This window comes from Pleurodeles waltl, chromosome 8 (assembly GCF_031143425.1).
Source record: "Pleurodeles waltl isolate 20211129_DDA chromosome 8, aPleWal1.hap1.20221129, whole genome shotgun sequence".
Lineage (NCBI taxonomy): Eukaryota > Metazoa > Chordata > Amphibia > Caudata > Salamandridae > Pleurodeles > Pleurodeles waltl.
This window is the reverse complement of record NC_090447.1, coordinates 1308221497-1308247871: the sequence shown is the minus strand read 5'-3', so window position 1 is coordinate 1308247871 and position 26375 is coordinate 1308221497. Positions and strand designations below refer to the sequence as shown.

The window sequence follows — 26375 nt, the reverse complement described above, 5'->3', positions numbered from 1 at the left end:
TTTGAGAGGTTGATGTTTTCTTTTCCAAACGCAATTGAATGCATTTTCCTATGTAACGAGACTTGCATGACATGTAGTAACACACGTCACCGGTAGTAATTTTGTAGGTAACTATTTGAGTGAGTTTGTCCCACTTTTCATTGGTTGTTTCTTGACAGTCCCTGCAATACTCCTAGGGACTGAAATGGCTTTCCACGTTATGTTCTTGCACATATTTATCCTGGTTAGTGGCATTGAAAATTTATAACAAGATGCTTGTTGGTGTTGGTATGGCTATCAGACACATTGACAAAATATCCACAGTGCTTTTCATAGCACTCATACAAAAGTCGAATCTGTTGAGCATGGTCTACACCAAATGAATCCAAATGTTGTAATTCAGATGCAGAAAAGGTGTTTTTGGTATTTTGCAACGTGGTTGATCAAGTTGAGTTTGGGGGTGTTAGGTCTTTCCTGACACTACACGCACACGGCCAAAATGAGACCATACGGCACACTCATAGCAAAAAAAAAAAAAAAAGCTGTAGTATGATCTGTAAAAGAAACAAATATGATCATTCTCGCAAATAACATTCATCAGCTGGAATATGTTCCCACTTTTCCTTTTCTGGTTTCATGATCAGCAGGACATTATTGGGACCCTTGGCTATAATTTCTGCAGGTTCTGGAGGACCATTTGGGGATTCAACGCACACTTTAGCACCAGGGACTTTTGTCAATAGAACCAAAACCTCCCTCCCCACTTACAGTAAGGAGGGCTGGGGCAGTCCCCTTCCTCACCAATCCTCCATACACTGGAATTATGACAAGTTGGGCAATTCTGTTTCCAATTTGTATGAATAAATCAACTTCTCCACTATTTAATAGAATAGCTTTGATTTCTCCTTGTTAATCTGCCACATCACTCCCCCTAAAATCTGAATACCTTTGAGGACCAACACAGATCTGGGAGCAAATCTGAAATGCTCTGGGGGAATCTGTACTCCAACACCTGTTTCACACAGTGCTATGTCTCGTGGTTTCAGTCTGTAAGAGCTTGTAAAGCATGTAAGTCAAGACCTGCTGATTCCAGTGTGGCTGTATAAGGGGCTAAGTCTCCAGGTTTTATTTCCCAATATGTGATGGTATTGGTGGCCACATGTGATTGTATTTGCAATGCTGGAGTTAACATCTGCATCAGGGGTGTTTCAGCATTTGTCAATGGTCTGTTATTCAGAATCTGGAGGACTTCATTTAAATACTCTCTCCAGTTTTTCAAAGTTCCATCAGATAACTTTGGCAATTGAGCTTTCAGTAAGACATCCATTCTCTCAGTCAGTCCTGAGACATGTGGGTAATAAGGAATATGATATATCCACTCAATATTGTGCTGAAAACAGTAGTCCTGAACCAATTTGCCTTTGAAGTGTGACCCATTGTCACTCTGGACCTGGAGTGGTACTCCATAGTATAACATTAACAAGTCCAAAGTTCTGATAGTATTGTGTTGAGTAGCACGTTTGCAAGGGACAGCAGTCAGGTACCCAGAGTAGGTGTCCACTACGGTGCAGGCGTATTGACACCCACAAACAATTGGTAGTGGTCCAATGTAATCAATTTGCCATATCTGTCCTGCTAACTTTCCCCAATTGACCTTTGACTGTTTGTGGGACAAATGTCTGTTGTGTGTGCTGACAAAAAGGACATTGCTAAATTATAGTTTTTATCAAGTCTAGGGTAATGTACATCCCTCTAATCTCTGCCCTCCTGTATGTGGCTTTTTCTCCCAGGTGTCCACATTTTTGGTGTACCCATTTAGCCATCCCCACCAAGTCAGAATCCGGTATTGCCACTTCTGGGTCTGAAATTTTGGCTTTGTTGTCTGCAAGGGAATTGAACCAGTGTTCTAGTGAGTCAATAGGACATTGAGCGTCCGCGAGATACTGTGACTTTACTCTGTTCTAACATTTCCTATATTTCCTGCCACAACTCTTTGCCCCACAAGTCATTTGAGTGGATAAACCAGTTATGTGCATGCCATGTGGGAAGCCAAGTGGGTAACCCATTGACAGTGGACCAAGAATCATTGTAAATATGACAAGTCCCAGGCAGATCTTGCTTTAGAGCCTGATACACAGCATACAACTCCGCATATTGGCTACTTTTACCTTCTCCTGTGGGGGTCAGCAACGTTATGGTAACTGGATTGTATGACACTGCTTTCCAATGTCTTTTAGTACCCATATACTTGGATGAACCATCAGTGAACCATACATGTTTACTATTCTCAGGGGACAAGGATTCAAATGGCACACCTCATCTTACTGGTGACTCCTTTTTACCTTTGGTACCTCCTGCACCCTCTCCTCATCCTGTACAGGGACTTGTGACTCCTGTTCATGTAGGACTGCAGTTCCTGCCGGTCCTATTCATGCCCTGTCTTGTATGTACCATTTCCAGCCTCTTGTGCATGTCTTATACGGTGAGATTTAGGCGAACTCATCGCCCACTGCATAATTGGTATTTCAGGTCTCCGAATTACATTATGACGTAGTGTGATTTGCTCAAAATCCACTAGAGCCCAATAACAGGCCAAAAGCTGTTTTTCAAAAGGAGTATAGCGCTCCCCACAGTCGAGTAGTTTTGTAGTCCAGAACCCCAGGGGCACCCTCGTCCTTCCCTGATTCTGCCACATACTCCAATTTACATATTGTCCCTGAATAGTTGCATGTAACTCATTGTCTCCCTCCTGCACTGTCCACAAGTCTAAAGCCTGTTGAAGTGCTTCTTTTGCCAAATCAAAAGCACGCTGTTGCTCTTCACCCCATTCACTCATGTTTCTTCCTTGTCACTTTGTACAGAGGGGGCAAGATCTGACCCAAAGAGGGATGTGTTGTCTCCAAAAACCAAACAATCCAATACATCTCTGTGTCTCCTGTTTGGTGTGGGGTGTGGCAAACTCAAGAATATTTTGCTTTTTGTGTCCCTGATTCCACTTAATGCCTAGAAATGTCACATTTTGAGATGGTCCATGTGTCTTATCTGTGTTAATCATTCACCCCTTACACTGCAAGAGTTCCACTACTCTATTAAACTGAATCTGCACCTGTTCTTCTGTCTCTCCCTGAATCATCACATCATCAGTGTAAAGGGTCAATTGCACTCCTGGAATGACAGATACGTCATTCAGGTGCTCTGCCACCAGCAGGTGACAGACAGTGGGTCGATGTATGTACCCCTGTGGCAAAGATAACATTTTAAATTGTCTTCCGCAGTGGGAGAATGAAAATTGCTCTTGACATTCTGGTGCCAAGGGTATAGAGAAAAACTCATTGGCGATGTCAGTGGTGGCATACCATGTCCCTGTATGTTTCTGTATTCGTTCAATCAAAGTGATGGTGTCTGGGTCCGCGGCTGTCATAGGGGTTGTATGTTTATTCAGCTCGCTGTAATCAACTGTCATTCTGTACCGCCCGTCAGGTAGTTTAAGCGGCCAGAAGGGATTGTTCCATTCAGTAGTAGTTGGAGCTGTTACACCAGCCTCAGTCATGTCTTTTATAGTTTCACTTATTTGATCATGCCCTCCAGGAATACGGTGCTGTTTCAAATGAATTACTTTAGTTGCCAGGGGCACCTCCACTGGGGGAATTTTTAAACGACCCACTTTCATGGCAGCCACTGAAATGTATCTATTTGTTCCAAACTGATGACAACCATCATCCAAGTACAAAGTCATTCCTTTAAAAATGTCAATTCCCAGTATGTATACCAAAAGAGGCACAATAAGCACATTATATTCTCTTTTTCCTGTTTCCCCTATTTTCATTTGTACTGCAGTTTGTACAGCCGGGGTCTGCCTCCCCCCTCCCCCCCCCCCCCCCCCCCCCCAACCCTGTGATAGAGGAATGCGGTCCGTTAAACTTCCTAGGGTTTCCATAAGTCAGAGGCCAATGCTCGGGTTTCAGCTAAGGCTCGAACCTTTTGCACATTTTTGTGTTTCCAATGTATTTGTAAATCAACATGAGGTCTGTTGTCTCGGCGAGCCCAACTTTGTACCGGAGTTTGGCCAGTTTCCTAGTCTGATTTTAAACGTGTCAACTTTTGCCCAGTATACATGCTTTCATATTTGCGAGCAGGCTCTGTTTCTTTTCTCAAAAGTTAACCAGTCACTGTCCAGGTTTTCCTCACTCTCTTGTTAGAAACCCTTTTTCTCCCTTTCTTTTCCTTCCCTTGATATGTGTGATTGGCCCTGTGTGTCACGCTTGTTATCTTGCTTGTTTTCCTTGCTGCTGCTTTCCTTTCGATCTAAACCCGTTTTACGGTACATTTCCCACAAGCTTTATGTATCTATCCCATCAGTCTGTTCTTTTTTGACACCATCTTTTAGTAGTGCATTAAACATGTCTTTCCTTGACACTCTGTTGTTATCTGTGCGCCCCTCAGCCCTTGAAGATCTCTTAGGTTTATCCCATTGTCCTAAATCCTCTAATTCTCTCACAGCCTCTAGCACGTCTTTTAAAACTTGTCCTGTCTGATTAATTAGGAGAGTCATGATTACTTGTTTGTGGGCTGGAGGAGCAAGATGATTAATTTGGTTGCGCACTGAAACAGCGAGTTACCATCTAATAGATGGTGTGCATTGTTGAGGAAAATGGCAGGTTTCATACTTTCATATTTAAGTCTCTGCATTGCATCTCTTAAAGTATACCAGGGCTTATCATTAGGCAGCCAATCTGATTCTGTAAGGCACTTATGATTACAGCCTTCAGAGGCTAACTGCAGCAAAGTAATTAGGTGTGGACCCTGAAAACGTCTAAACTGTTCCTGTAGGAGGCGATCTGGGCTTAGAGTGCAGAATTTAGAAGAATCCTCTATATCAAGCATAATGCTTGAGGCATCATAATCAAACAACTGCACCATCCAAGTATGTATTGACCCTCCTGCCCGTTGCTTAAATCTATCAATAATGTCATTGACTTCTTGCTGTGTGTAATCTTCTAAGGAATTCATTTAATTCCCTGCCATGTGTGCTGCAGTTTTCATCTTAAATATTGGCTGTGCACGCACTATGTTCTGCTCCTGTAGGTCCCCCTGACCCTTACCTTTTTCACTTTCATCATCACTAGAGTTTGACGGATCACTGTTGGTCCAAACGCTTTTATTCCAAGACGAATCTGGGCACCAATCCAAACCAGTATTAGCAATGACTAAATAGACCTTTTTCTGATTTATCCTTCCTCTGAGTTTATGATATTTGTTTTGAGCTACTTTGATTGCAGCATGGTCTGCGATGGTTTGATACGTGTCTGCCTTATCTTGCAAAAATGTATTTTGGCAAGACAACATGGTAACACTATTCTTTGAATCTACAAGCTGCTTTTTTAGTTGTTCATTTACCCTTTCTAACTGTTTACTTTTTTCATGCATTTTCCTGTATGCAGACAAAAGTATCCACCCCCATCTGCAAAGAACTGAAAGATCATTCCCTTCAACCAGTACTTTTCTTAAGCAAGACAAAACATCTGCTGGTTCTGCTTCATTCAAACATTCATCCCGACTTTCTGATAAGCCAGCCAAATGTGAAAATTCACTAGCTAACTCATCATAAGGTGCTCCGCACCACCCAGGAATTTGAAAAACACTCTGTTTACATACGTTTTTAGAAGCAGATGCTTTAGTCTTCCTGCCAAACATATTTTCACTTTAAAATGTACACTTTTAACCTACAACCCTTCCCTTGCCGACCTATGCCAAAAGTGTTTTGCTTTACTTTTGACTGAGCCAAAATATACACACTGAAAGGAGTCTAAAAGATTCTCTGATCATGCACTTCTTAATCTCAAGACATTTATTATAGCTTTTCGCAAGGCTCGTGCAGAAAGGCTTGAATAGCCAAAAGTGTACTTTTAAAATGTGCAACAATGAAGTAAGAACATGTACAAAGAATCTTCAATCTATAAACAGCAAATATATACATGCAAGGATACAAACACTTACATTGATATATGTATATATTTTTATACACAATGTAAAGCAAATAATTAATGAAAATGCATCACCGTAGGACCTGTCGGGTGATTCATCTTTCTCCTATTAGCAAGCCAATGACCCCGTTCGACTGTGAGAAAGAGAGATCTCTCCCCTCACGGGAAATATATCAGGCATTCAATGTCTAAAATTCTGATTGAGGTCTCTGAATCCACCACTGTCGATCTGGGTCTCTTATATATTTTAAACAAATGAGGAAGGAGCTTTCTGGAAAAGCCCCTCCTGCTTGCACAAGAAGTATTAAAAAATGCTGGCTATTTTAGTTCAGGGTTGGAAGAAACAGGTTGGAACTGGCCAGTTTCCCAGGGGGTCTCTCCCAAGCTGTTCCCTTCTGTACCATAAACATCAGTCTAATACATTTTATCGTGCTGACTGACTGACTCCTCCATATTATGTCTTAGCTCTTCGGTGATAATATGTCCTAGCTCTTTTGTGAGAAAGAAAACACGCAGAATAGAAAACACGTTGCATGACATGTTTGTATGGAAAACTACTTGTACCCTTAACGTGGCAATGAAGCAGTGAAGCTAAGGCCAAGCTGAATACAAAATGGAGTGTGTAACTGATGATCACTAATGTGACGGTGGACAGCTAAGCCAGGTGCAAAGTGGTGCGACCTGAAGTCAGTGGTCAAAATTCAAATATCACTACACCAAGACATTAAAAAAAAAATCGAACTTTCTTCTCTCTATCTAGCGACTGGCTTCAGTGTGAGTGATAGAAATCTGCTCTTTCACAAGGAGCATTTTGGTACACAAAGTAGTTTCGTTTGGTGCCAGAAACTACTGAGGCAATGTGTGCTTTTTTAAATCAAAAAATACTTTTGCTTTTTGCCAATGTTTGTTACAATGCTGAGGGCCTGGCAGCTCCCACAACAATACAGTTTTACAAAAGCCATGTGCAAATAAGACACACATTGACAAAACCAAAAGACTGACCAATGTTAGACCTATTGGCTTTGCCAGTGCTTGTTTATTTTCATGTTTCTCATAATCTTGTTGACAGTGGTTTCACTGATTTTCCAGTATGAATATTTTTTGGAAATACTAGCATGCTTCAAAACATCTCGCTGATTGCTGCTTCAAAGAAATGGTACCTAACATTTCACAGTAAGTAAGCAAAACTTTTTTTTCCTAGTTGCATTTTTTGAGAACATTTTATTTTGAATGCAAAGAATTGTCAATCTCGCTTTCAAGCTTCTGCAAATATTTGCATCTAAACGGAGAGCATTCTGGGAGCACTACATGTAGCCTAATATTGTTATTGCAGACGTGTGTATGCGTGTTTTCTTGAACCACTGTCAGTACTGCAGTCCAAGCTTACAACATGTATTTGGACTGCTCATCCTAATCTTAAAGGGTTTTTATTAATCATAAATTCAAGCTCAAGCGGCATTAGCGTATGGGCACAAATATTACCTGAATTACAGAGAGTTCCCTTCCCTACTCTGTGATGTGGTACTATAAACAGGCAGCCAAAGTGTTTGTACTGCAGGGGGTTGGGCATACATGTCCCAAGGACAAAATAAACATGAAAACTTGTTGTCCTTGACCCCAAACAATATGTTCTGGGCATCGGGCTATAGGAATTCCACACCCCTGAAGCCTGTAAGCAGGTATTGCATAAAATGGACTATCATAGTTTACTAGATCAGGCAAGAGGTTTGGTGTTAGTTACCTCTCTCACAAAACCCCAGCGGTAAACGATTTTCATTGTGAGAGGCCTAGTCAGGTCCTATCATGAATTAATTGTAAATTGTTTTGCCAACTTTGTTTCTGCACACATTTCTAATTTTATGACTGTGTAGTCGATGATTATCCTGTAGGAAAGATTCGGTTTCATGTAGAAGAACTCAGATAGTTTTGGTGGTGAGCCATTGAAAAAGAGTAAGGGGGCATTTTGCATAGTGCATCATTGTTTTTAGTGCTCTGAGATGGCTTCTAAACGTTTTCTAATTATGGCAGCCATATTAGAACTTTAAAACAAAGAGAAACTGTACAACACCTTTGCAAGCCTACTGATATATTACATTTTATTTTTTTATGGCAAGCATATGCCTGCCAAGTTTAGGTGGTGGCATGTTTTATTTTTTCTACTTTTAATGTTTAATTTGTTGTCCATATGCTTGTTGAATGTGTGTGCCTGTTTTTATTGCAGGTAATTGGGTGAATGTAAAAATGAGTCTGTGGGTAGATGAATGGATTTATGAGTGACCGAGTACATGTATGAGGCTCTAATGAGCACTTAAAAAAAAGATCATTTACTGAAGAGGCACTTCCTATATAAGCCAGACCTATTTGCATCTCCACTACTTGTTTATCTTATCTTTACTGGCGGATATGCTCAACAAACTAACAAGAGTATTATATTTTAGAGTGAAACTCTTAACTTTAAAGTGCACTCAAGTATGCATTTGACATTTGTAACAATGAGCAAAGTAAAGCTACGTGCACTCCTGAAGTGTTCAAGGAAAAGGATACATGTAACAAGGAGCAAAATAAAGCAACATGCACTCTTGAAGTATTCAAGGAAAAGGAGAGGTAGAGCAGTGCTGGCTCATTGGTAAGTACAACAGTGAATCTGTCTTTAACCTTCTGACGTCCTCCCTCCCTCAGCATTCCACCTTCATGTAGCCCTACACCTACTACACACTTTTCCTCATTACAAAAAAACAGTGCAATATAATAATAAAAAAAAACATTGGAACAAAAAAAACCAGCAAGAAACTTAAATATAAGACTTACGGCCTGATTTAAGTCTCATTTAGAGTTTGTCCGATGGGTGACAGATATCCCGCCCGCCTTACTGCAAGTGCTTTGGTAGATGAAAGAGTCTGGCACTCCAGGGTATTGGTGCTCAGAGGCTCCTGGTGAGGTGCCAGCGAATCAAGAGTTGGTGAAAGTGACAGGGCTGACCTCCAGGACTCACGACAACCTCTTCCTGGCGAACTGCTCCTTCAGTGGGCCCAATGGCCAGCAAGATGAAGTACCAGGTCAGTGTGGTTGGTACCTGCAGATGTAGAGGGATAGCTCCTCCTTTCCAAAGCAGATGCTGCTTGGTTTTTGAAGGGAAGAACAGTCCAGCCAAGAGTTTGGGGTGGCTATTCCACTTCTAGACGAGGAGGTAGTTGTGATTGTCGCGGTGCAAGCAGCCAGGCAAGGTTTAGCACCAGTCTCACAACTTTGGCTCTTCTATGTCCTTCATTCGAGTCAAATGTCAGTGGGGCCTTTAAATACTGAATTTAGGGGGAGTTTAACAGATTATAGGGTAGTAGCCAGTGGACTATCTACCCCTGGGGTGAATACACGCCCAATTTGACTAGTTCCCAAGAGTCTTTATTGCCTAAGTGGAAGAACCTGGAAAGGCCATCTGCGTTGGCATGGTCAGTCCAGATCTGTGTTCCACTGTAAGGTCCATTCCTCTAAGGAGATGGACCACGTTTCCCCTTTCATTTGCATCGGCCATCTGAGAGGCCTGTAGCCAGTTTGTACAGTGAAATGAGGACCAAACAGGGATGGTCTCAACTTCTTCAGGGACCAAACCACAGCAAAGGCTACCCTCTGTGGCAGTCCAACGCTCTTCTCTGGGGAGTACCCTTGTGCTAAAAAAAGCAATAGGCTGGTCCTGGCCATCATTGTTTGTCTTTGATAGGACTGCTGCTATCCCATGCTCAGAGGCATCTGTCTGTGCAGTGATCTGTTTTGTATAATCTGGAGCTTTTAGAATGGGTGCTGAGCACATTGCTTCTTTCAGAGTATCAAAAGCCTTTTGACGGCTCACTATCCCGTTTACTTTCTTGGGTTGTTTCTAGAGTTCAGTTCTGTGAGGGTTGCCACAATAGTACCACACTCCTTCATAAACCTCCTGTAGTACCTCGTTGAGCCAAGGAATGCCCTAACTTGAGTCTGGATTGTTGGAGCCTCCCAGTCCAGACTAGTCTTGATCTTGGGCTGTAAGGGTTGAACTTGGCCTCTACCTACAAGGTGGCCCAAGTATACAACTGAACCCTGCCCTATCTAGCACTTGCTTGCCTTTGTAGTGATTCCTGCCTTCTGCAGGGCCTCAAGGATCTTTCCAAGGTGGATCAGGTGCTTCTGCTATGTAGAGCTATAGACAGTATCATCAGGATATGCTGCACTAAAGATTCCAGCCTGGTCGGGACATTGTTCACCAGCCTCTGGAAAATTGCAGGGGCTTTGATTAGTCCAAATGGCATTACCATAAACTGGTAATGTCCATCTGGGTCAAGAATGCTGACTTTACTTTGGCTCCTGGGATGAGACCAATCTGCCAGTACCCTGATGTTAAGTCAAAAGTACTTGGAAATTGTGCTGCACCCAGCCTGTCAGTTAGCACATCTGTTCTTGGAAAAGTGTGAGAGCCAGTCTTTATGACTGCATTGAGACCCCTGTAGTCCATAAAAAACATCAGCTCTGGTTTACCTCCCCTGGAATGAGGTTTGTAGAGTAAGACCACTGGGCTGTCCCAGGCACTTTGTGTTCAAGTCACCCCTAAATCCAGAATCTTTCTGAATTCAGCTCTGATGCTTTCTTTGACTTGGTCAGACTGCCTGTAAATTTTGATTTTGACAGTAAGGCTGTCTGTAGTGTCTACTTCATGCGTATACCAGGTTGTCTGACCAGGGGTCAAAGAAAAGAGCTCAGCTTACTGCCCCAGGACTTGTTCTGTCGATAGGGTGTCTGAAAAGACAACTCCCTAAACAGATCCATCTTTAGGGTTGTTAGAAAGGAGGTCAGAGAGAGTGGTTCACTCCCTTCTTCCTGATCCTCATCAGTGACCATCATCATAGTCACATCAGCCCTGTCGGGAAAAGATTTTAGGCGGTTTACATGGATGACCCTGTGGGGGCTCCTGCAAGTGCCTAGGACTACCAGGTAGGTGACCTTCCCTTTTCTATTTAAGATAGGTTAGGAGCCACTCCATTTGTCCTGCAGGGTCCTAGGTGCCACATGCTCCAAAACCCATAACTTTGCCCTGGCTGAAACTCAACCAGTCAGTCTTTTGATCAAACCAGTGCTTCTGGAGCTCTTGGGTGGCCTCTAGGTCCGTATTTGATTTTTCCATGTACTCAGTCACCCAAGAACGAAGGCTAAGCGCGTAATCAACAATGTCAAGTTGGGCATTTTGAGAGGCTTCTCACAGCCTTCCCTCCGTAGACTCAGTGGTCCCCTAGCAGGGTGGCCAAACAGAATCTCAAAGAGACTAAAACCCTGTCATTTCTGTGGCACCTCTTGTAGTCGAAAAACAGGCGTGACAAAAGGATCACCCATCTCCTTTTTTAGTTTTTCTGGAAGTCCCATTAAACACCTTTCATGGTCTTGTTGAATCTCTCAACCAGACCATTAGTTTATGGGTGATATTGCGTAGTGAACTTGTAAGTCACACCACATTCAATCCACATTGCTTATGGTAAGCAGACATTAAGGTACTATCTGTGTCTAAAACCACCTCCTTTGGCAAGCCAACGATAGTAAAAAATACTTAAGAGGGCTCTGGCAACTACAGGGGCAGAGATAGTACTAAGGGAAATTGCTTCAGGATACCTAGGGTCATGATCCACTATCACCAGTATAAATCTGTTCCCTGATGCTGTTGGAGGGTCAAAGGGACAAATAGTGTTAATCCCTACCCTTTCAAAGGGAACCCCAACCACTGGTAGTGGAATTAAAGGGGCAGTTGGTTTGCTTCATGTATTGCCATTGGCTTGATAGATGATACCAGAGTTGCATGGCCAGTAGAAGTGGGTGGCCAACCACAAGTTTCAGTCTGACCAAAATGCCCAGCTAGAGGGATGTCGTGCTAAGGTGAGTAGGAACTCTTTATGTTGCTGAGACACTACCACTTTCCTAGTGGCACCAGGTTTGGGGTCTCTGGCCTCAGTATACAAAAGTCCCTCCTCCTACTAGGTTCTTTGGGAGCCACTGAGATGTCCTTTTTTCTGGTCAGCAGCTTGCTGGCTCTCATGAGTGGAACAGGCCCACTGTCCTGGCCAAGATCTTTACTAGAGTGTTCAGCTGGGCCTAGGAGCTCTGCCGTGTAAGGCCTAAGTTCCTGGGGCTCAGTTTCCTCAAGGACTGACAGGTCTTCTTCCTGAGGAGAGGGGAACTGAGCTTGTTTCTCATCAGAAGTTGGGTTCCCAGCCTTCTTGCCATTTTCTCTTCGCTTTTTTGGGCCATTATTCCAGGCTCCAGTACTTCTTTTTTTCACCCTGAGCTTTGCTTTGTACTCTTGTTTTTACACACACTCATTCAGGTATCCCAGTGTGGCTGCATGAGTTCTCATCTCTACCTCAACTCATACTGAGGACGCCAGATCATTAGTGGGCATTCTACTGGTATTGCAGAGGACATGACCACCGTCATTTGGCCATTCACCCCTCCCCATTCCAAAGTCACAATAGCCATTGAATGAGCCTTGACATAATTACCATCATTGATAACTGGATATGTCTTTCCAGTAAAGTACTGTTCTGGGATATCAGTTTATTAGTCACCATGGTGACACTGCCACCTGTATCCCTTAGTGCTTCTACTTTAACCCCATTGATATGTGGCTTTTGTCTGTATTTCTCTAGGTAACTGGACCAGACAGCCAGGGTAGCCATATCCACCCCTCCCCCGAGATTAAAGTAGTTTCAGTGTGCTCTCTGACCCGGTCAGGGCACACCAGGAATCTTATCTGGAGAGCAACAACCCCTGAAGGTGTTTGACTAGTGGCAGCCTTTTGTGGGCAGGAAAAGTCCTGACTTCGGCAACCATTGTGCTTGTAGAGCCTTCTTGGATCCCAGTTTGTACCCTTGTAACCACCCTTAGATTGGGAAGAGTCTCAGGGCCCACCCACCTGGACAGTTTTTTGGAGACCTTTGGTTTTTTTTTCCTTTGTGTCCCATATCTTTACCCTTGGGTGGGGGTGTGTGGGGCAGAAAGAGGTGCAGGGTGGTAGTAGTAAACCTTTATTTTGGTCACTCCCACCATTGGTCTTTCTGGACACCGTTGTTTTGACTCAGTGGTCAGCCTTCTTCCCCCAACTCCTGAGGAGAGTCTAACACTAAGTACTGATGCAATTTTTCAGAAGTACAAGTACTTAACAGATGCTCTTTTATAATCAAATCATAGTATTTCACCTTACTGCCACCAACCATCTACCCAGGACTGACTTGAGATTTTGTGAGTTTCCCTTAATTTAATTATGTACTCCTCATTGGTGAGTCAAAGCCCTCAATCAGGGTGTCCTTTGTGAGGTCATAGGACTCAGCATATTTCTCATCCAGTATCAGGAGTCTATCCCTGCACTTTCCTGAGAATAATTCTCAGAGTAGAGAGCCCCAGTGTCTCTGGTGTAACCTTCGTAATGTACACTCCCTCAAAGGCTGTAAATCACTTTGATATCATCAACCTCAACACATTTGGGGACAATCTCTTTTGGGATCTTGGGATCAAAAGTTTCCTCTCCCTCCTCCTATTTAGAGTATTGCTGCCACCACTCACGGTTGATAGACCCATCTTAGCCCTCTCTTTTTCTATAGCCTGGATTTTGGCTTCAAGGGCTGCTTTTCTGGCATGTCTCTCAATAATTGCTCCTTCATCATCTAGCTCTTCTCTGAGACTTGAGTTGCTTGACTTACGCCCAGTAGTGGAAGACACTTGAGGTACAGTCTTAAGGTTGATGTGAGGAGTTACCTCATCACCTTCCCTAGTGAGTTTAGGAGGACAATCTTCTTGAGTACTGTCCCCGCTATAATGGTCATTGTCCATCTCCTCCCTTAGAGGGGTGTTGGGATCCTCTTTTAAATGGGTTGCATCAAACACTGCAAGGAGCTCCTGGAGCTGCATTTTTTCTTTAGGGTTTGATCCAATTTTTGGTGGCTGTACAGAGGTTCCTCAACTGCTTCATACTAAGATGCAGATAAGTGGTCAGGTTGAGTCCCTGGACTATCTATTCTGTGTCTGATATTTTAGTACAGTTGGGACCTTGTGACTAGAATCCATTTACATTTCTATTGCAATGGATTTGTTGTGGGGTGGGGGTGTTGCAGGGAGGGAGAGGAAGACTTAACACAAGGCCCTAACAGATCAGATTGGAAAATTTGGAAAACAAAATTGAAAATTCTGCAAAAAATGTTTGGACTTAAGTGAATTAAGTGTATTTCGGCAAATGCAAATTCTTGTATCCCACTGCTGAACCACAAATGAAGGAAGCTGGATTTTTATGTTGTGTAACAATGTAGGGGTACACCATGCAAAAATCCAGACAACCCCTATTAATTTACAGGGGTTTACTTAAATAATCCCATGTGTTTTATTTGTGGTAGTGTGGTTGACCAGCTTAGGCTTACCAGAGAGGAATGTTGAGCATTTTTGGTATACACTCAGTAAATAAATGAGACACACTCCTAAAGAATTCTGAGACCAATTTAGAAAAACATACATTTTTATATATATTTAGACACCAACATCATAAATATCGAGTAAGTATTTCAGGTGTTCTAGATTTTTCAAGAAAACAGTGAAAATACCAAAGCTGTCAGATTTAAGGCATAAGCCTCGAACTGTCGACTAAGCCCTCATGGACCCTGACGTCCGCAGGTCGGTGTCGGTTGTGTCTGGACTGGGCACACAATAAACCTTGGTAGATGGAAGGGCTCTGGTACCTTCGGTATTGGTGCTGAGAGGCGAGGAGGAGGGCAGGGAGTGGCGTTTCGAGACTTGTTGAAAGCGATGGGACTGGACTCCCACAACCTCTTCCTGGCAAGCTGCTCCTTTGTTGGGCCTGATGGCCAGCAAGACGAAGTACCTGATCAGTGTGGTTGGTGCCTGCAGATGCAGGGATGGCTCCTCCACCTCAAGGGAAATGCTGTTTGGTTGTTAAAGGGGTGAACAGTTCAGGCAAGAGTTTTTAGGGCGCCTGTTCCACTTCTAGATAAGTTGGTCATTGTTATTGTCGCAATGCAGGTAGCCAGGCAGGGTTTGGCACCAATCTTGGTGCAGGACCTCTACCATCATGACTTCAGCTCTTCTTGGTCCTTCCTTGGGTTCCCAGTAGACAAACCTGAATTCCTGGTGTTAGGGGTCCCCTAAATATTGAATTTAGGGGCATTTAATGGATTATAGGGTAGTAGCAAATAGGCTACTTACCCCTGGGGTGCCTACACACCCCTATAATGACTACTTCCTGCGGAGAGTGGGCATATTTCTAACACAGAGTTCCTAGTGTAACCAAAAACAAGGTGGTGAAACCCTTCCTTGGCTGTGCACATCAGGTAGGCCACCTTAGACTTGTGACTAGCCTAGAAGTGCAACATGGCCCAATAATATACAATTTCCTACCTGCTCTGGTGCCAAATGGGACTCAGAACAGGGTGTGGCGTTCCCCAGTTCTAGGGGAAAGTCAGGGTCACATATCAAAGGCGGCAGGGGCTTTGAAGCTCCTGGCTCTGTTATGCTAAATCGGTAGCCATTCTGCTGGAGGAGGTGTGATCACCTTCCTCCAGAGCAGCTATTGTTTCTGGCCTCTGAGAGCGTGGGGTCTCATCTGCAGGGGGAAAAGGGGTCAGAAACACGTCTGTGGTGGCGGTCTGGTCGATACCATTCAGCCAGAATACCGGAGACTAGTAGGTTTTCAGGGGTCACCTCTAAGGAACCTATTTGGTCCATGCCATAATAAATCTGGTACTGGCATCAGTACAGATTTATTAAGACAAAGTTTTTGATAGCAAACATTTGTTTTAGTGCAGCCAGTGCTTTAAATGGGCCGGTACTGAGTACTGGCACTTTTTTATTTTGAGAGGGAGAGTACCGGCATATCTCAAGAAAAACGTAATACTTTTAATTGGAGAGTACCGGCACTTCTCAGAAACAAGCAGGTACTCTATTACAGAGTACCTGCACTTCTATTTTTCCATTTAAAGCACTGAGTGCAGCCATCATGTAGCTGGGTAACTCGTAATGACCAGTGCCCAGTACATGTCCTTAAGATGTCTGCCTGATCACTTGGATTATCTAGCAATGGATCTAGACATCACAGGGGCCTATCTGCTCATGCAGTTGTGCCCTCACATACAATAGAATACACCCTGTCTTAGGGGCTTTAAGGCCTGCTGTAGGGGTGACTGACATAGTGTATCCAGTGTACCTTGACATTGCACACAGTGAGTGTGCCGTGTTGTGTTGTTAGAATGGTTTGCACCATTTTACTCAGCTTGCAGTGGCAGTTTGCGTGCTGTTTGTGTGTGGGTCCCTTAGGGTGACATAGCACATGCTGCAGCCCCGGGGGACCCTCTTTAGTGCTCATGCCCTAGGTACCGGGGTAACATTTACTAGAAACTTACAGGGGTGCTGAGGTCCTCGACAATTGGGTCACAATTATTCATTTACCTTATTTTGAGGGAAAGAGCACTGGTACTGGGGACTAGTGCACTTTGAGTCAAAAAGCATCAGTATTAGGGCAAAATAATGGGGGTGACCGTTAAAACAATCACTAGAAAAATTAAAGTGTAATTAAACACTTTTTGTAGAATCCTATTAAATTATGTGGCAATTATGTTTTAGTCATAAATGGGGCATTGGGAAAAAGTAAATCTTGATGAGTTGAAAGTACTTGTATTACGGATTTGTAAAAGCTCATACCGATGAGAAATAGGATTATCGTATGAGTTACCTGACGTGATTTAATTTCATATTTCTTTCAGTGACTTTATAGTGCCCAGGCTAAAAATAATAATTTTAGCAAAATTGGAAGATATTTAAAAACGTTTCACTTCATACTGTCTCCTCGGTTTTTGTTTTAAAAGGACTGTATTTTGATCAGGACTATATGTCTTGGGGAGGAGTGCCAGTTCTAAATGATTCTTATAGACTAACACAAATGTTTATAAACTGCAGGTTGAGTGCATGTTGTGTATGTTTCTAACACCAGTCGTAGGATCAATGAGTTGCCAAAGATTTCAAATTTGAAAACACAGTGCCTGCCTTTGCGGACTCTTATGGTGAAAATTCACTGGATGGCAGAACTTTCTCAAAATATTACTATAGCAGTTTCAGCTGACCTGTATGTACAGCCCAGTACATAGAAAACAGACTTATTTTCTCAGCATTTTAAGATTAAATTATAGTTTCATGCATTTTTTGGTGTTGGCAATGTTACATTTTACCTATTTTGTAATGTGTTATTCCAGGGGGAGGTCTTATACAGAGTGCGCTGGAAAGGCTACACTTCTGATGATGACACCTGGGAACCAGCATCTCATCTTGAGGACTGCAGGGAAGTGCTGCTAGCATTTAGAAAAAAGTTTATTGAATCCAAAGCCAAGCCAGCAAAGAAAGAAGTACAGGTAAAAATTCCATCCTGCATTTGAAACGTGCTTATTGAGTAAGTCTTGCTTTCAAGTTACTTGGTAACCTGTGTTTCAGTTCTGTCACTCCGTAAATTTGAGATTTCTGTACTGGTTTGCATGTGAGGTGCATTTATTTTATACAAATCTGCCTATTCTGAACTTGTGGTAGGTACCCCTCCTTCGAGGTGGGCTCAGTAATAGTAGTTTGTATGTAGTTATTTATAATATAGTAGTGAGGGGTCTTACTTTCCTAAGAAAACACTGTGCACAAATGTTGCCAGCAGGACTCAGCGTTTGTCTTAAATAATGCTCTTAAAATTTCACTCGTATTTGAAAAATATTTGAATCTGTGGGATTAGTGCATGTCTGTGTTGTGTGGAGTACACAGGTGATTGATCGGAGGAACACTGGACTGCTTTATAGCATTAACAATTTGGTATATCATCCTAGAGGCTGTTACTAAAAGGACGTCCATTGGTCTGGCATGAAAATATGTGTCTAGCCACTTTCATTAAACATATGATGAATTCCCAGTTGATGCTCCGATATTAAGCTTTCCTTTCTGTTGGAAGAATGTGAGGTCAGGGATGCTTCTGCTGTGGCATACTAGGATAAAGTGAAGAGGCCAGATATCGAGGATGGTGGAAGAGAACATTGAAAGAGAACCACACTGACTAGTAGAAAATTCTCCATAGGTTCCAGATTTCCACTTGAAGGTTCTAAGCAGATTCAGAAAACATGGAGATTTTCTTTTATAACATATTGGGTTTAATGAAAGCAGCACAGAACAAAAAAACACACAATGCGGTCCCACAAAAATGACTCCCAGGAGTGATTTACAGCAATCCCAATTTCCCATTGTTCCGTTATCCCCAGCCTCAGGCTTTCCTCCCTTTTAGTCTGTAGTACCCCCACCATTTCCCCAGATTCTGGAGTTTTTTTGGGCATCCCCGTGCTATATAAATTGATTCCTCTACTTTAGCTCATCTGTCCATCCCTGCAGTGGAGGGGCACTGGTGGCCTTCCAGTATCTGGCTTCATCCCTTTTTGATAGCATCGTTCCCATTGCCACCAACGTTCTATTGTCCCCTCAGACCTCCCAGCTCGTCTAGAAGTCCAAGCAAGCTGATCTTAGGAGATGCTTCTATCTTCTGAACCATGACCTCTGAGTGTCCCAGAGATGCAAACCAATATTGTTGAGTGATTGAGCATTTCCATACCACATGGAAAAAAAAATCTCATACTTCATCCTATATCTGGTACAGGTAGGTTTGGAGAGTCTCTGGTCTTTCCACAGTCTTCGGGTGTGAAGTATGCACAATGAAGAAAGTTAAGTTGAATAAGGCCCAAATGGGCCGACATGGCCAGGTTGTGAGGTGCCATACATGCTTCACGCCACTGCCCTCTTCCAATGTGTCCAGCCTTTTCCGCCACCTGGGCTTGAGACCTGGCATATAGTATTCAAATATAGGACTGGAAACGGACACCCAGGCTTAATTTACGTATTACCTCTTGCAAGAAGGTCCAGTTCAAAGAATCAAAGGCTTTCTAGAAATCAAGAAGTGTCAGGGCTCTGGCGGATTGCAGGGAGCATAAATGGGCCAGCGCCATGTGTGCCCTGTGAATATAGTATTTCATGCTTCCGTGGAGAATGAAGCCATATTGGTACGGATGTACCTGGCAGCTCAAGACTCAAGTAAGGTGTTGAGCTACAAATTTACCTGACCGTTTTAACCTCCTTGTTTACAAAGGAGATGGGTTTGTTGGAGGCACAAACGTCTAGTGGCTTGTTGGGTTTTGGGAGCACCACTATGGTGGCTAGGTCTGTTTCCGGTCAGAAGTGGTCTAGACCGGTTGCTTCCAGGTCCAGGATACGAGGTAGGATGATGTGGTTTTCATGAGATTTGTCACTAATTTTGGACCATGCATCACCTCTCATAGTAGCTTTACAAGCATCCCACGGTGTTCTAGGTGAGTAGGTGAGTCTACTGTTTCCCCAGTTGAAATCCAAAAAGTCTTTTAGCCGGACCTCTAATAACTGAATGAACTATCGATCAGATAGAAACCAGTTTCATGTCAACAGACTAGGTAATACTGTCAAGTGAGGCCTGGTCGTGTGGTTTATCAGACTATCAAAACTCGCTGTAGTCTTTATTCAGGAGAGGAGACTCACTTGTTGGAGACTCAATGCTATTTTCTAGGTCGAGGAGCCTATACTACCTTAGCACATGCTGGGGGTGTTGGCTAGACCTAACTCCGAGGTGAGGGCTCAAAATTAAATGTCTGGGAAGTGCTGGGCACAGACGTTTCACAAGAGTTGCAGGTGAATGCTGAGCTATATTTTAATGAAAATAAGTGGTCGGTAGACATGGCCATAGCTCTCTGAGAGGGGTAGAAAGCGGTTCTTCGAGACATGAGGCAAAACACAGTTGTTCGTAAGAAAAAGCGGGCAACAAGGGAAATAGAGGAAATTGAGCATTGGCTGACACAATTGGAGGGAACTCATGGGGCTTTGTCAAACTCCTATATCCATAAGAGAATTGAGGTGGTGGGTTCTGAATATCGGAGTCTGGCACAAGAAGAGTCTGGGAGCCAAATGTTGGCCACACAACACGGACTCTTTGAAACAGGAGATAAGACAGGTAAATGTTTGACATGGCTTAGTAGGAGTGAGGCAGAGGCCTGCTGGACGCATTGTGAAGTAAGTTGCTCTGGACAGTCCTATACAACTGCTAAGAGCATAGCAGAGGAATTTGACAGATAATATGAGGTCTTCTATAATGCGATCCACTGTCACAGTTTGAGAGGTATACCTTGACAAAGTGGACATGCTGGTACTCTCAGCAGAGGGTTCAGTTGCCCTAGAAGAGAATGTCACACTCCCGAGATACAGGTGACCCTAGCAAATTTAAAAACTGGTGAAGTCCCGGGGCCTAACATTATCATGCCTGAATTATTTAAGAGGTACGCCGGGATCCTTGGGCCTTACCTCTTAAATATGTTCTTTGAGGTTCACTGTGTGGGTGCACTGCCACCTGACCTGCAACATGTCACAATCGTGGAGCTAGACAAGAAAGGCAAGCCAGAAGCAAGCTGAGAGTCCTACCACCTGATTTTGCTGCTAAATGTTGAGAACAAAATATTGCCCACAGTCCTGGCCACTGGGCTCCCTGGGGGTCATAGTTCCCTTGATCCACAGGCACCAGTCAGGTTTTATGCCGGGAAGGTCCGCCAGTCTCAGTTTGCATAGACTCCATGTAGGGGGCATGGTTCTGATTGCAGTACCACCCCCCCCAACCTCTTTTCTGTTTTTTAGATGCAATGTTGACTGACGTGCACTGGGTTCCTGCTAACCAGGTCCCCAGTGCCAGTGTTCCTTTCTTAAATCAAAGAGACCTGGTCACTTGATCCCTCAAGTAACCAGGCCCTTTAGCCCCCTATAAGCCTCTAGTAAATGGTACCCCTGGTACCTAGGGCAAGGGTACTGAAGAGGGCCACTCAGAGCTGCAGCACAACTTGTGCCACTCTGAGGGACCCAGCACCAACTTTATCCAGACTGCCTTTGCAGGCTTTGTGACAAGTTGATGCCAAAACTGAAAACGCCCGTGTGCCCTGTCCCCCAAAACTCCATGCAATATACCCCTCTAGCAAGCCTTACAGCCCTAAGGCAGGGTGCATTATATTACATGTAATTATATTACATGTATTACATGTGATGGCATATATGCATGAGCAGATATGCCCCTGCCGTGCCTCTGTCGATTCTGAGACATAGCAAGTGCACAGGGAAGTCTTTTTAAATGCATTTGCTGGACACTGGCCACTATCAGTTCACCAACTACATGATGGCTTCTTTGAACTCAGGGATGTTTGGTATCAGACAGCTCATAATAATAAACCCTCTCTGATGGATTTATTAAGAAATGCACACAGAGGGCACCTTAGAGGTGCCCCGTAAAAACCTACCGTCTACTGGTGTGTTGACTGACTGGTCCTGAGCAGTTCAGCCTCCGCAGGCACATTTCTGGACCCCCATGGTGAGAGTTAATGTTCTCGAGGCCCAGAGACAAAAGCCTGCACTGGATAGAGGTTTTACCTCCTGTCCCAGGGAGGATGGACATTCCTGGACAGGGAGCTTCAAAGGCTTTTGCCGCCTTTGTACTGTGACCCAGCTATCCCAATGGTGGAGATGACCAACTTCCCTTTCCTGTCATGACCCCACTTCTGACAGCAGCACAGGTGGGAAAATTAGTTAAATTAGGAGAAGTGCCCACTTCATGCCAGTCCCACCCCTACAGCGGACCACCTGTAGTGGACACTACTTTTTAAAATCCCCCAGTCTTCTTTGGAAGGAATTTTCCACTAGAGTCAGGGTTATGTCCACTTCCCAGGTGAAGTGGTCATAAAAAGGGTGTAGACACCTTGAAGGTGGTCAGTCCATTGGCTACTGCCTGTCCCTCCCTGTAGTGCCACTAAATTGAATATTTAGGTGGCACCCCTGAACCCTAGAACTCAGATTCCTGAGGTCCTAAGAAGAGCCGGACACTACAGTCTCACATCAGCAGAGAAGACTGTAGACACCAACTGACTTGGCCCCAGCCCTACTGGCATGTCTGCAGTCCTTGATGATCCTGTGCCAAAAGACGACCTGTCTGCAGCCTAGCGACCTCCAAAGCTTAGGGAGGAATGCCTTTGGCAAAGATAAAGGTCTCCTGAGAACAGGGGACCTGTTCAAGAAGGAAAAACTTTAAAAGAAACAGAACTCTTCCCTGAGAAACGGCCTCCTGACTCACCTCTGCACCGAACGCCCACAGCCAGAGTCGAAGTGGCCTACCGGTCCTGTGAAGGTTCCCCAGCTATTCCTAGTCCACTGTGGGCTGACCCCTGCTGGACTCTGCCTCAGTGCCTGCAGCCTCAAACGAAAGACTCCCTCTGACGGCGACCTGCCTGGTAACCTGTTCTCGATGCCAAAAGACACTTCTGTACCTGGAGCCCCTGGGCCTTAGGGAGCTGGACAGTCGGCATCTCTACATCCCCTAGCATCAGAACTTAGCTGGGCAACTGTAGGCTTTCTTTGTTCAGCCACCTGGCTTCAGCCTGCAGCCTTTCCAAAACTGATTTGCATTGGGAGCCTGATGCTGTGTTGGCACCTGGCCGTCTCGGTACCTCTAAGGGTGTAAGTTTGGTGCTGCCTGTACCCCCACTCCTGTACTTACCTCAGCCCCAGGAGATCGACCCCGACACCACTTTACTCACCTGGGAGTAGGGCATCTTAGGTTACCCCCAGTCTCGATTGGTTAACATTAGGCACTTGACGCTTTGTTGGCGCTCTGCATTTGGCCACCCCTGTGCCGTCGAGGGTGTACGTTTGGTGCTGCCTTGTGCCCCCGCCCCTGTGCTTTCCTCAACCCCAGGAGATCCCTGACACTGCTTTACTCATCTGGGAACAGCTCATCTTTGTTCACTGTCAGTCAACATTGGTTAACATTGGACACCTGATTCTGCGTCTGGCTGCTCCTGTGGTGGGTGCACTCTTGGTACTGATTTTAACCTTGTCAGGTGTTGACCTAAAACCCTGTAGACTGGATATGTAAGTCGTGTACTTACTTGCAAAACTGCATTTTTGTTTTCCTCCCACAGGTTAACATTGCTGAACTGAAAAATTGCACTAAGTGTTGATTTTCGAAACAGCAAAGTATTTATACTTCTAAATCTACTTACCTGATTATGAAGCTCTTGGGTTTGAAACATTTAAAAATAAATGTTACTTTTCTAAATTGGTTTCGGATTTGAGTGGGTCTCATTTATTGCCTCTGTGATTACAACAAAGGCTTAGTGCTTCCCTCTGATAAGCCCAACTGCTTGCCCACGCTACCACAAATAGAGCATTAGTCCTATTTACATTTGCCTCTGCAATAGCAATTGGGGATCCACTGGACCCTGCGCAGCGTACTTCATTTTAGTGCACCATATAGAGAGCCAGCTTCCTACGCTCCATAACTGAATGCAGAAGTGTTCCACAAATAGGAACACATGTGTTCCTTACCCTGGATGCTGAGAAGGCTTTTGATACCATTCCTTGGCTGCTCCTATACCAGACATTGGAGCCCAGATACATACCATGGATAGCGTTGCTTTACCAGGCCCCTGTGGTGCGGTGAGAGTCAGTGGTGTTCTCTTATTGGAGTTTTCAATCTGGAGGGGGACTGTAGGGAACCGGGTTCTGGTTGCAGTAACACCCCACCCCCCCCTCTGCTTTTTGCCTTGGTTTTAGATGCAATTTTGACGTGCACTGAGTTCCTGCTAACCAGGTCCCCAGTGCCAGTGTTCCTTCAGAAAAACAAGACCCCTGGTACCTAGGGTATGGTCCCTAGTAAACGGTACCCCTGGTACTGAGGGCATGGGTACTGAAGAAGACCCCGCAGAGCTGCAGCACAACTTGTGCCACTATGAGGGCCCCAGCAGCAGCCTTATGCAGACTGCCATTGAGTCCCCAAATTGAAACCTCCACATGGCACACATTTGTGTGCCATATCCCCCCAAAACACTGCTTGTAATATCTGTAAGTCACCCCTACAGCAGGCCTTCAGCCCTAAGGCAGTGTGCATTATATTACAAGTGAGGGCATATATGCATGAGAACATATGCCCCTACTATGTCTTTGTTGATTCTTAGACATAGTAAGTGTACAGGGAAGCCATTTGAGTACATGTGCTGGACACTGGTCACTACAAGTTCACCAGCTACATGATGGCTTCTCTGAACATAGTGATGTTTGGTATCAAACATCTCGTATTAATAAACCCTCACTGATTCCAGTGATGGATTTATAAATACATGCACCCAGAGGGCACCTTAGAGATTCGTCCTGAGAAACCTACCCACTGCTGGTGAACTCACTGGCTGTTTCTGGCCAGCTTTTCACCAACAGACGCAAATCTGACCTTCCAGGGTGCGAGCCTCCGCTCTCGTGAGGTCAGAAACAAAAGCCAGGTCCAGGCTGGGGTGTTATCCACTTCTCCCCACAGGATAAACTCCCGTAAATCGGTGTACTCTACCTGGATTGCCTTCTTTGTTTTCCTCCATAGGACTGCATTGCTGCTTTCTGAAAAATGCACTGTCTACTTTTGAAAACTCTAAAAATTCATAACTCGAAAAGTACTCACTAGGCTCTTGATCTGATCTTGGTAAATAAAAGTATGTAGTATTTCTTTTTATAAATTGGTGTTGGATTTCTTTATTGAGTGTGTGTCTCATGTACTGTACGAGTAAAAAAAAGAGCATTTGCGATGTCATTTGTGCCTCTGTGATACCGTTGGGGATTGCTTGTACTCTATGCACAGTGTACCTCGTTTTGGTCCACCATATAAAGAGCCAGTTCCTACAGGCACCAGACAGGGCTGTCCCTAGTTCTCCTCCCCCTCCTGGTCTCTGTCGCCCTAGAGCCCTTAGCCTGTGCAGTCGATGGTCACCGTGACATATGGGAGTTCCAAGTCACTGAGCCCACAGAGGGAGAAGAAAAGATTTTGCTCTACATGATGATATCATTTTGTACGTTACTCAGCCGGCAGTGACGATACCATTTGTTCTTCAGGTCATGTAAGTGTATGGCACCCATTCTGGGTACACCATAAACTGGAATAAGTAAGTTCTGTTCTCTGTGTGGTTCCCTAGACCCATCCACTATCCCCTGGAAGCCACAGACCGATACGGAGGGGTTTCAGTTCATCTCAATGTACATGACCCCCTGCTAGGAGAGGTGCATTGATCAGAACTTGGGGCGGGTGATAGCAGACTTTAACAGTGATGCAGAGCGCTGGCACACACTACTGTTGACGATATTGGGCAGAGCTGCTATATTAAGAAATTATGTCTTTGCTGAAACTTTTGGGCGTCCTAAGGATTATAGAATCGATGATGAGCTGGTCACTAAAATTGATGGGGAGAAGAGAAATTTGATATGGAACAATGGGCACCCTCAGATAGCACTCTGGACGCTGCAACATAATCTGTATAATGGTGGTATAGCCCTCTCTGGTATCCAAGCATATTATTGATCCTCTCATCTAATTGTTATGAATACCTGGATATTTGCATCCCATGACCGTCCCACTTATAATTTTGAGAACTCATTTTTCCACAAAGTCCTATCTGCACTACTTCTATGGGCGAAAGATATAAGACAGCTGCTGGTAGCAACTCGGGTGACACTGGAGGCTTGGGCCAAATCCACCAGGTACACCGAGTTGGCGGATAAAGTGACCAAGGAGGTGCCGCTGTGGGTTGAAGCTATATTTGGAGGGTTTGGGAAACTCAGGGTCTTTGAAGCTTGGGATATGATGGGAATATCCAGGAATGGTGACCTCCTGGAAGAGAGGGGGGGGGGAGGTCTTGTGCCCTTTTGTTCACCTGAAGAGGGAGTATCAGTTGCAAGGCATGGCAGGCTGGCGGCCTGTGGGTCCTCAAACTGCCTGAATAAGGCCCCTGGATGGTAGTTTACTTATGGGGAAGATTGAGGAAATGGTGGTCTGCTTTACGTACAGAACACTCAACAACAACACACCCAATACCCTAATAAAGCTGAGGGAAAGATGGGAGATGGATGTGGGGGAGATGGATGATACAAACTCTGAGACGGCCCTGATACACCCAAGAGAGGTGGCTATCACGTCCTGACTGCGGGTTATACAGCTTAAAATTCTTCATCGGATCTACTATGACTGCCATCGCCTACACAAAATTGGGAGAGTGGAGTCTTCAGATTGTCTGCTGTTTCATGGGGATAGAGGCACATTCATACATACACTCTTGGGTTGCCCTGCCATACAGCCATATTTGTAAACAATAGTGTGAGATCTCCACAGTGTTTTGGGGTCAGGTTTACCAGCTGATCCAAAGTATTTCCTCCTTGGTGTACCAATGGATGTCAATATCCTGCAGGCCATTCCCTTTTTCTAAAATTTGGGTCTGGTGGTGGTGAAGAGGAATGTGGCCA

At 44.4% G+C, this 26375-nt stretch overlaps 1 protein-coding gene across 1 annotated transcript in view; it reads left to right on the top strand.

Annotated features, from left to right (window-relative positions):
- Positions 1-26375, top strand: part of MPHOSPH8 (M-phase phosphoprotein 8) — a 286382-nt gene that overhangs the window by 5233 nt on the left and 254774 nt on the right. The window contains exon 2 of the mRNA XM_069202290.1: positions 17222-17377. Within this exon, the coding sequence (XP_069058391.1) occupies positions 17222-17377 (156 nt within the window). The remainder of the gene's footprint in view (positions 1-17221; positions 17378-26375) is intronic.